Consider the following 12287-nt stretch of genomic DNA (forward strand, 5'->3'; position numbering starts at 1 on the left):
GAAAAGTGATCAATCTGGAAGTCACCACCTTCAATATAATTTTATAAAGAGAATTACAGAGACTTATAGGTCTGAACTTATCCATAGAGTCCACACCAGGTTGCTTAGAAATAAGAACCAAAAAAGTAGAATTCACCTCCTTAAGCAACGATTTAGTTCCAAAAAATTCTTTCACAACTTGAACAATGTCCTTCCCAACAATATGCCAGAAGTGATGAAAAAAGGACATGGGGTACCCATCAGGCTCAGGAGATTTATCTCCTTGAAAAGAAAAAAACAACCCTTTTAATCTCATCATAAGAGGGAATGACACATAATACCTTATTCTTCTCCAATCCAATAACCTTCAGAATATTTAGCAGTAAGGAATCTTGATCTTCACTACAGAGGTTAGAATCAATAGATAGGAGTTCAGAAAAAAAGCAGGCAACCTCCTTAGCAATATTATCATTTCCTTTAATGATATTGTCATTCACCACTAACTGGGAAATCCTGTTGGCAGCTTTGTGTTTAATAGCGAACAAATAGAAATATTTAGTACTCTTATCTCCAACTGACAGCCAAAGAGCCCTTGATCTTTGTCTCCAAAAGTCTTCTTCATTGCCTATGATTTTATAATATTTAACAAGGATCTCATTCTCTTTATCCCTAGAGACAAAGTTATAGCCATCTTTTTGGATAGAATCCTGGATTAATTTTAACTCTATTTTTAAAGCATTTTTCATAACAAATATATCTCCAAAGACTTCCTTGTTCCAGATCCTAATTCTGTCCTTAACATGCCTAAGTTTCTTAACAACTCTAAACATAGTAGATCCTTCCACTTGAATATTCCACCATAGTCTGATATTCTTTTCCAGGGTAGGGTGAGATAACCATATTTTCTCAAACATAAAAGGGAATCAACATCTTTTAACAAGAGGTTCAACCACAAAAGTAATATGAAAATGGTCAGATCCTATTCTATCGATGACAGATAAAGTACTGTTGTACTTAGTAAACCAATCATTGGATATTAACGTTCTATCTAGTCTAACCTGAATCAACTCATCACCATTTTGACTATTTGACCAAGTGAAGGCCGCCTCACGCATCTCCACATCAGCGAGAGCCATGTTAGTAATGAAATTCATAAGATCAGTTTTGATATCCAAAAGAATTTGAGATCCTCCATACTTTTCAGAATCATATAGGGGAGTATTAAAGTCACCCATCATCATCCGAGGATCATGTTGGAAGCCTTTTCTGTTTTCCTCCATAGCTTTCCAAAATTTAGATCTAGCAACTTTAGAGTTTGGAGCATAGATGTTAGAAAGGACCCAAATAAAATCATCCCTAATATGCTTAAATCTAATGCATATCAGGTTACCTTCAGCTTGGATCACTTCGCCCTCCATAAAATTATTATTCCAGAAGATAGCAACACTTCTTGAAGCCCCTTTAGAGCTACTATCAACAACCCCTCCAAAAGAAAAAGCATTAATTCTTTCCACTTTTTCTTTACTCATCTTAGTTTCTTGAATTAAGACAACATCCAGTTTATGGTCTCTAACCAGATTCCTTAATATGTCCTATTTATGGGGATAATTTAGACCCCTTATGTTCCAATATATCACCTTCATTTAGACAGAGGGGAACAAGACTCCAAGATGGCATGTTGACTTCCATCAGCTATGTTCTGTTTACTTTCATTTTCTCTGTGCCACCTAGCCAATTTTCTACCTGGGGAAGATTTGGAATTGCCAATGTCACCCTTAGCTCTTGTCCTAGTTTGGATACCCATGACATTACCTGTTTTCTTATTCTTCTTTTTTCCCGCTGTGAGGAAGTCCCCATCCCCATCATCATCGTTATTGAAGTCTTTCATATTTTGACTCTTCAGCTTGTGATTTGGGGTACTTATATTATCTTTTAAAATCTTCAAAGCTTCCTGGCTAACTAAATCCTGAGAATCCGAACTTAATCCCATAGGACTAATAGGATCCTCATCTTTTTCACGATCAATTTCAGGCACCTCAGAGTAATCCATACTTTCATTGTACACCTTGTATTCCTTTGAAGGTACCTTCCCATTTGCCACTGGTTCATCTATCTCTCCTTCTTCTAGCTGCATTTTGTGACTATCACCACTGGGTTGCATGCCAACATTAATAGAATCCACCTGATCATTCTCACTAGGTTCTCCTTCCTTATTTACCTTAATCCCAACAGCTGGGGTCTTTGGAGCCTGCAGCCTCGTGCAATTAGACCTCTCGTTATCTTTACCTAGTTTCTCTTTCCAGGCTTGCTTATGAACCCCTATGTTCTTAGAAGCGATCTTTGGATCGCCCGGACATCCTCTAGCCCAATGTGTAGCTTTTTTTCAATGAAAAGACACAAAATGCAGAGATTAGTATTCAATAGGTTGTTCCCATTTCCCAAGTTTAGAGAGGATATCAATAGACGAAGGGAGATCTTAGTTATGAAAAACATTCACACAGATTCTAGCATAAACTAACCTTTTCCTAGCAGCTATCATAGGATCCGTAGCAATAATTTCCCCAAAAGAGCTAGCTATCCCTTTGAACACATCTTCAACCCAAAACTCTAAAGGCAAACCTAGCAGTTTTACCCAAACCAAAGCCAAATAAAAAAAGGATGAATCTTTTAGCTCCAGCTTCGGGGACCATTTCCTTAAAGTCAAGGAGGTTTTACCAAATATCCATGGGCCTCCACAGAGCATCCCCTCTAAATATTTTGAACAAGAGAAGTTAAAAGAAAAAAATCCTTTGGGCAACGCTGAAATATCAACTTGACCTTTCAGATGCCATTTCTTTTTAGTAAAAACCCTAACATTCTCAATATTAGGCCTTGGACCAACAAATTTACCCACCAAAGTGAAATCCATTAAGGATATATTATTCTCAATCACAACATCCAGAATGGAGATGGAAAACTTGCCCTATAGCTTATTTGAAATATCTTTCACCTTAGGGAAGACAAAATTACCAGTAGGTTTTGTACCAAATAAACCAGCCCAATATTTTGGGGGACCTTGGAAAATCACGTTCTGTTCTAGCTCAGATTCCCCTCTCAAAGAACCTTTTCCACACGACCCAAGGACTCGTGAATACTGGCCTTCCCCAGGGTCAAAAGGAAGGTCCACAGGATGGGGGTCCCCGTCCGTTTTGCAATCCCCATCCTCAATATCAACCACAGATTTGTCTGAAGCATGTAGCCAGTGCATAAAGATTCTTTTTCAAGCCCCAACATCTTTCCCACCCAGCTCCATTCAAAAAAATTAAAAATTAATGTTTATGAAGATTTTAGGAGTCATGCTGGGAGGGTGTTGACTTGTTGCTGGTTTATCTTTGTTGGGTTCAACTTGCTTGTTTTAAGAGCCAAGCCAAAACCCAATATGAAGGTTTGGGGAGCCTTTCAAAACCCTTTGGTTCTAGATTGTTCCTTTATATTTCTCATTAAGACTCTCGATGCTATGGTTGTGAGATCATTGCTCAAACTTAATGTTCAGGTTATGGGTGCCTGGAAAAACCCTTGGTATCTGATGAAGGTTAAGGGAGCCTTGATAAAACCCTTGTTATTTCTTGTTTTGACTTGTGTTGTTTGAGTTTTTTGGAGGATGGCTTTGTCATCCTTTGTTTAGCTGGGGCCTCAAATTTTTTCTATTAGGCTGAGAGTGGGTTGCTGGTAGTCTTTGCTTATTCTTTTTGCAGTGTTCTTATGTGGGTTCCAGATCTGTGTAAAATCCGAGGGTTTTAGGTCCCTTCAAAACTTTTGTAAGGGGTTTTAGGTCCCCTCAAAACCTGTTTTATCCTTAATCAAAAAAATTATTATGCAAGGTGTATAACACCTCATTTCCAAACAATTAAGCTATGTTTGAAGATGTTATATTTTGCATTTGGTGCTCTAGATGGCTGTGACAATGAATTTGTGTTTACCAGTATGTTTGATAGTGTTTTTGTACGAAATGCATGCTCCACATTTCTTGTCGTTATGGTTTTTGGCATTGTGATTTTGGAGTTAAGTTGATAATGTCCTTAGGCATGTGTTCTTGGGCTTCAGAAGCATGATTTTCAAGTTCAATGGTGTTTTACTAGATAAGTTTGGCTGACCTCAGATGTTTACACTTCATATTGTTTCTCCAATGATTACGGACTATTTTATAACGTGTTTGATGATTATTTCGATGTGTTGCAATCCACTTTACATTATTTTCTACCATGGGAATGTTTAGTGTCGACCTAATTGAATTATGTTTGATTAAGTTGCTTAGCCAACCTTGGGAGACTTTGCATATGAGAAGATGATATATATAATGATGCTTGAGTATTGTGTGTAGAGGTGTGGGCATGTGTGTGAAAGAATGTGAAATGCGATGAAGGTGTATACAAGAGGATCTATCTTCCTGATTGTTTGATGGTTGATGTTGATTTGGTGAAAAGTGTTGAGTAAAGTGAGCCTTCATGTGTTAGCTACTAGAAGTAGCGAGATGAAGGTATCTATCTAGATCTTGTAGTTGTAGAAGTGCAATTGTTGTGGATTATTTCTCTTTTATTTTTCTTCAATGTAGTAATGAGCCCTCCGATAGTGAGCCTCTCTTTCTTTCTCTCAAGCAGTGAGCCCTTTGGCAGTAAGCCTTTATAAAAATCACCTTAATCGGTGCCACCCTAACAGGTGTTCATATATTGAGAATAGCTTCTCTGTGGTTTTTCCCCTAACAGGGTTTTGCACATAAAATCTGGTGTCTCATTATGTATGGTGTGTTCTGATGTTTCATGCTCATATCTTTCTGTGGATTATACAATTGGTTCACCTCCCCCCCTAGTTGTCTTCTGCGTTAGTATATTCAACAACTATACAAGATCTAAAGGAGCCAGAGTAAGCTCTTGAAAAAGATAAGGGGAGAACTTTATGAAAAATGGTGTGAGTAACTTTGTTTTTAATATAGCACTTGACAATATGGAATATGATATAGAGACTATGGTTATGATGTTTCAAGTACATAAAGGACTAGTGGTCTCAAGAAAATATATGCTAATGGACCATAATATTATTATTGTAGGTATGTTGCAATGATTGATGTAAATGAAAGACAAAATTATAACATGCACAAACAAAACAAGCAAGCATGTATAAAATAATACAAAGAAAAAGATGATGTTTCCTTTAGTTAATCTAATTTAAAAGGATGATTGATTGATGATTATGATGACACTTTTTATGTGGGAATTATACATCCTGAGAACAATGCGAGGATGGTGTTGTTGATTTGGGAATGATATATCTCAAGAACAACACAAGGATTGAGAATGATTTAGCCCAATGATGATGGTTGAATGGATTAAGTTGACTAAGATTTTATAGCAATATAAAGAAAAAAACTATTAGATTCTTTTTATGATGATTGGATAGAGTTTTTAGTAAGATGTGTGGATAAGGATTGCTTATTATGGATTAATTACTTTAGGATTACAATAGATTGCTTGAGAGGTTGCATTGGAAATTGCTTTTGGATTATGGAATTATATTGCTTTTGGATGGGAGTATTACATTCATATGCTAATCAATGACAAGGGAGCACCAAGTCTAGAAATAAGGATGTGAGATAGGTTGATTTAGGATAAGAGTCTTAATAAATCAAACATATGGATCAAAGGATTGTTGATAGTAGATGCACAAGTAGTTTGATGGGTTAAGGAATACCAATAATAGATAGGAATATGGATGAGTTAAAATTCTAATGATAGCGGATGAAAATGAAGGATGTGATCTCCAAGGATTATGTCACAAAGGAAAAATTCCCAAGCTACTTTACAAATATTTTTTAGGATGTTGAACTAAAGGGATATGAATATGGCATAAGTGATAACAATGTGGGTAGATAATTTTTTCTAGAAGGATGTGTTATGTCTTGAGTGTTTATCAAAGTATGTAATAAAATCATACGTTGTGGTGCATCAATTGAAAATAAAAATAAGGGCATTATAAAAAAAAATAGGACTCAAATAAAATGTAAGAGCAATAACATCACATACCTTAGTAAAATATACGAATAAACTAATGAAGGTGTGGCCTCAACATATGAAGAATTATCCCTCGATACATTGCTAGTAGATAGGGCTACATTATCACCATCCATCATACAAGGGCAACAATAATAATGAATCATGCATATATACATGAATTAAATATCCTAAGATGGATGCAAAAGAACATATAAAATTAATGAAGGAGTAACTAGATATACATGAAAGCAACTCACTCATGGAATGTGTATTTTATCATCAACATGAAAGAAAGAAGCAATACCATCAAGAATCACATGATGGGAATTAATGAGGTGTGAGAACATATTATAGTTTTGATATATGCATGTAGACAATCATAAGATAAAGGTTCATAAGTATCCACACATGATAAATGATGTAATAGTAATACACAAATAATGGGTAGATAGATAGAGGTCAAATAGATAGAAAATAATTAAGGCCCAACCTTAAAGGAGAAAATAATATGAAAGATTTTTAGGTTCGATATATAAACTCATATGAAATCAATAAGTACACATATATAAGATATAAAGCAACAAAGAAACACTAAGGGCCAAATAAAAGTAAATAGGTAATGGGGAAAATAAAGATCACTCAATAAAATTCCAAACCTTCATAGAGGCAAACTAAGCACAAAAACAAAGGTGGCTACAAACTAATCAAAATTAAATTGAAATGTATGCAATAAAATATATAAAATTTTGGAATCTTAATCTAGAAGGTATAAAACCCTAAGGCAAATCCCTAAGGAGTTTAAGAATATTGGTTTCACAATCATGTAAATAAATAAAAGATTTATTTACTAAAAAATAGGATTAAGTAGCATTGAAATAAATAAATTCAATCGAACTAATTCAAAGTTGTTCAAAATTAAGTGATGGATTTTGAAAAACTAGAAATTAATGGAGTTTTGGTTCCAATTAGTGAACTCTAATTTTTTTTTATCATAACTTTTAAATTTTAACTTAGAATTGCATATTCTTAGATATGTTGTAAAAGAATGTCAAAATTTGAATTATGTCATTCTCAGAATTTTTTAGGTTTTATTTCACACCACAAAATTTACTTGGATAAAAAAATACATTGTGAAGTTGACTCGTGTTTTGTAGAATTGACTTGGAGTGTGAAAAAGTTAAATGGTAGTATATCGTTGTATGTATCTATAAAGAAAGGCTTCACCTTAATGTTTGGACCTAAAAGTAAAGGCTAACAATGTTTTTGATTCTATTAGCAGGGAGAAGGCCCTGAACCTATGAAACAACAAAATCATAAAACAACATCAAAACCCTAGCCTCAAACAACCAGTCATAAAGATCCCATCTCACCCTCAAAAGTGATAAAAAATTATCATATCCCTATAACTAAACATGCTAATTCTAACTAGCCACCATCTACCTATCAACATATCAGTATTACGAGTATTACCTATTGATAAAAAATGTTGATAACAATGTTGATAAACACTATTATGGAGCTTTCTAATCAATGGTCTTATTCTCCCTAGTCAAATCCCTAGACAAACCTATTTAACAACTTTTGAACAATGGTCGAAGACAACAAGCAACTATGCAATATGATTTTTCTTTGCAAGTATGTTTCTATTGACATAGGTGTAAATGTTCATATATGAATTCCTCGAATGATCATGCAAATATGAAATAATAGCTCTTGATGTATTAAATTGAATGAAGGTTTGTTCTTTATATCACCCAATTATATGGATTAGAATATTTTATGCTTAAAGTTGGGACACACAAACTAATTAGAGGGAGGCAACATGGAGTTATTCGAATTTAAAAATTTAAAAAGCAAGACCAATTTGATGACATAGATTTAAACTTGGTTAAATTTTACGTCTTAATTTCAAACTAGATAAACAAATAAATTAACTAAGAATTAAAACCAGCGCCTAAAAATATATAAAAGCAAAATCAAAATACCTTTACAAAATATAACAAAATTTCTTAACATAAAAAGACACCATTAGGACAAATGACCCAATAGTTGCCTATGTGCCAATAGATGTTCACCTCTTGCACACCTAACTACCCAATTACTATCTTTCCAAATAATCAATACATGATAGTTAAAATCTCACTAAAATATTCCTTACATACCAATGATCGCCCATTGGTCAACCCAATAGTTAACCATTGAATATTTAATTAAAGGAGTTGTGCAACTTTTTTGGTGTCCATAATAGACGGTTATTGCAACATTTGCGCATAGGTATTGGTCAAAACATTTATTAGAGGATTATGTATTATCGTAGTTGTGCAATTATCTTTGGTGGTTGTAGCACATGGTTATTGGAACGTCTATAAATAAGTTTCAACATCACTTCTAACTGATCATAATGAATGCTCTCACATTCGTCGTAAATATCTGAAAGCTCAAAACAATAGCTTTAAGTTCTTAAGTCACACAAAATTAGAGTGAATTACTTCCCTCTATACAAATTATAATTATTATATAAAAGGGTAACTCTTCAGAAAAGGAAAGGGTAAAGTGCAAGGCACGCAATTTTGCTCATTACATGTGAAAATACAAGGTAAAAGCCGTGTTTGTTATCGTGCCGCAGATATTTTGCATATTTTTGCGACATTACCCACACAACGTGAGGCGTAAGGCAACTGCAATTACTCAAATTAAGAGGGTGGCGGCAGGGATAAAAAACCGCCATGTTTGAGTTGCACATCCATCATCTATTAGTCGCAAATGGAAGCTTTTTATGAGTCAAATTCCCCAAAAAACAATCCAGAGCAGACATATTTTTTAAAGAGGGTTTTAAGAATGGAATGCATTTACAGCAGGAGAGCAAAGCGGGATCTTTGAGGATGCTCGCGCGGGTTCTCATCGTCTCCAGAAGATGCCTTCGTAAGAACAAATTCGTTGATTTTGTAGGTATGGGAACCCCCCCCTCTTCTGTTTCCTATTTATGTCTCTGTACAAACAGAAAATAATATATCCCATGAATTTCCCGCCATTAAAAAAGGGTTTCTATATTTGTTTCTGAGATGCCCTAAAATTTCAAATTAGAAGTGTTCTTCAAGATGGTAGTCGTGGTGAAGGTGCTTCTACGCCCAGATGGGTATTGTTGTTCAGATTCACTTGTTCTTTTGGTTTTCAAATAAATTTGTTTTCAAATAAATTTCAGAGACGAGTCAAGTTTTGATGGTCTGGTCTTTGGGACTGAATTTTCTTGTCATTTTATTCATTTGCATTGAATGAGCATTATGAGAGGGCTCTTCTTCAGAGCATAGATTTATTCTCTATGGATCGCATCTTGTATCTGACAAGTGCAATCTATTTTCAGAAAGCTAACGCCAATGCCAAAGATTTTGGCGAAACTGATGCATTAAAAAAAGTTCATGTTATTTTCGTTTTGGGGAAACTTGGATTAATTTTAACGCCAATGCTAAAGATTTTGGCGAAACTGATGCATTAAAAAAAGTTCATGTTATTTTCGTTTTGGGGAAACTTGGATTAATTTCTAACCGAAGTTTGATGTGAGTGTTTGTTTGCTAAGGTGAAAATAGAAATATTTGATCCATTATGTTTATGGAATTAATTGTATGTGTGTGTTTTTTCTAAAGTTTTTTGTCAGCATAAATAGAAATTGATGATCTGATCAAAAGCATTGATGAAGCTGATTTTGTAAAATTGGTGATAGCTTGTTTTTGTCTTTATCTTCTCATGCAATTGGGAGTTTTATATTTCGACCCTATGGGTCCCATTCAAATGTAATCTTATTAATTTAGTATGGGATTCTCCTGTTTACTTTAACAAAATTCCAACTTGAACGTCTATATTTGTTCAGGAGAGTACCACTTAGATTTGATAGCGAACTATGGGGCAGTTCCAGTTATTGTCCCAAGAATCTCATCCATACAGCAAATGCTAGATGGCTTTGAGCCTTTTCATGGAGTTCTTCTTTGTGAAGGGGAGGACGTGGACCCTTCCCTCTACGAGAATGAGAATGGTTTATCCCATGATGAACTGGACCAAATAAGGAAATTGCACAGTAGTGATACTACCATAGACAGAGCAAAGGACTCCATTGAATTACAGCTTGCCCGGTGCTGTCTGGAAAGGAACATACCATTTTTGGGTATATGCAGAGGATCTCAGCTCCTCAATGTAGCCTGTGGGGGAACCCTATATCAGGTAATCTAATCTAATATTCTTTGATTTCTGTCTATACAATAGGCCAGCTGGGTAGTTATAATTGTGTATTGAATTCTAATATAATGCCTGCTGCACTGCAGGATGTAGAGAAAGAGGTGTCTGAAAAATCAGGCTTTGATATTAAGCATGTAAACTATGATAATTATGATGGTTATAGGCACCCTATCAAAGTGGTAGAATATACTCCACTCCATTCTTGGTTTCAAAATTCATTAGGAGTCAATATGGAGATTATGGTTAATAGCTATCATCATCAGGTATATGTAGATCAATGTCTTTTATTCAGCAGTATATTGAATTATATTCCACCACCCACTCATTTGTACTTGATTTCCAGGGGATAAAGAAGTTGGCAGAGAGATTCAGGCCAATGGCATATGCCCCAGATGGTTTGATTGAAGCATTTTATGACCCAAATGCATACAATCCAGAGGAAGGTAAATTCATTATGGGTCTGCAATTCCACCCAGAAAGAATGCGCCATGATGGCGAATATTGCACAGAGAATGATTTTGATTATCCGGGATGCTCGAGGGCCTACGAGGTAATTCACTGTTTAAGCCCTTTTCGTTTGTAAAAGTTGTGATTATTTCTGAAAAGATAATTAAACTTTCCCCAAATCTCATAATTCACTAATCTCTGAGGTGTGTGTTTCACAACTGTTTGCTTGTTTTCCTCAGGAATTTGTTAAAGTTGTGATTGCGTATCAAAAAAAGAGGTCGGCCTGCAGCGGAGAACGTGAAGCCGTGAAAGTGGGTGGCGAAATGGAAAAGCAAGGCAAGAGAATAGTGAAGAGTTATTCTCTATCCAAGCTGATATACGATGATCATATCGATACCAATTCCTGTGCCAAAGCCTCAGCATTACATACTGAAGCATTATTTCTTCAGGTGCTCATATCTCACTGCCTTTCCCTTTATTAACTCTTTATTCTCCCGAAGATCTGGGGTAATGTAATGAATATTTGTTGTTTTTCCGTGGGTACTGAGCAACAGTTGGATGCGAGGCTGAGTGTGAGAGCCCTGGATAGAGAAGAGGAGAAGAGGTTGAAGCAAATGGGAGCCACTGTGAGGAACTCCGCTTGTTATATGAAAGGGATGAAGAAACAGGAGGACATTAGAGTAAGAGCCCTAAAATTCATGGAATCCATGTCTACTGAACAGCTGTCAGATTCTGTTGCATTTTATCAGATGATGATTCACATTGGATCAGAGCTGCTGGAGGAAAAGCTTACGTCGTGACCTACATTGAATAAACCCACTTACGTCGCCTTCAAATATAGTTGACTGTGATTGTAAATATATATTCCCATTGAATTTTTATCATCTCTTTCTAACATACTTTCAAACTGATCTTTTGATTCAATTCTGAAAGTTTCATTTTTCTTTGCTTTACATTTATGGACTTAAAAATTAGCCACAGATATCAGTAATCCCGCCGTTAACAAATTTCAACATAATGGAAACTTTCAACTAATCTTAAACCAATGAAAACTCTCAAAATAATAATGAAACTAATCTTCTTGTTTTTTGTACTACTCATGATCATCTCCTCGAGGTTATTCCATTTATTGTCTCTCATGCTCCCTATTTACCTCTTGCCCATCATCTCCTTGAGCCTGCCTGTGTTCCTCTTCTTGGGCATTTTTCTCTAGGACCTCTTCTTGTTGTCCTAATGGGTGGTATTTCTTTTTCCTAATCTCCTCTTTTATTTTCTATTTCTTTTTCCTAATCTCCTCTTTTATTTTCTATATTATCTTGTACTTCAATTATAGGAGTAACTCTTTTGTTAGTGATCACTTCTTTTTGGTTGGCCTAAGAAGGTGAAGGGATATTTGATTCCTCTGGGGAGAAGAATGTGTGGGTAATGTTGGAGGAGGAAGTACCTTAGGTGGTGGAGATGGAGCTTTTGGAGGAGGTGATGGTGGTTTTAGAGGTAGAGTGGTTGTCTTCCAAAGAGGTAAAGGGGAAGGATTCTTTTGAGGATAAAGAGAAGAGGATGATTCCTATTGTAGAAAGGGGGGATTTTGATGTTGTCCTCACCATTTTT

The 12287-nt window shown here is 35.4% G+C and overlaps 1 protein-coding gene across 1 annotated transcript; it reads left to right on the plus strand.

Moving 5' to 3' along the window:
- The first annotated feature begins 8616 nt into the window (after nt 1–8616).
- LOC131078671 (putative glutamine amidotransferase GAT1_2.1) lies at nt 8617–11634 on the plus strand. Its single transcript, XM_058016422.2, has 6 exons — nt 8617–8954; nt 9871–10217; nt 10319–10495; nt 10576–10782; nt 10919–11128; nt 11234–11634. The coding sequence occupies exons 1-6, from the start codon at nt 8849–8851 to the stop codon at nt 11477–11479; spliced, it is 1293 nt and encodes a 430-aa protein (XP_057872405.2). The 5' UTR covers nt 8617–8848; the 3' UTR covers nt 11480–11634.
- Nucleotides 11635–12287: the final 653 nt, after the last annotated feature.

This window comes from Cryptomeria japonica, chromosome 2 (assembly GCF_030272615.1).
Source record: "Cryptomeria japonica chromosome 2, Sugi_1.0, whole genome shotgun sequence".
NCBI classification, from domain to species: Eukaryota; Viridiplantae; Streptophyta; class Pinopsida; order Cupressales; family Cupressaceae; genus Cryptomeria; species Cryptomeria japonica.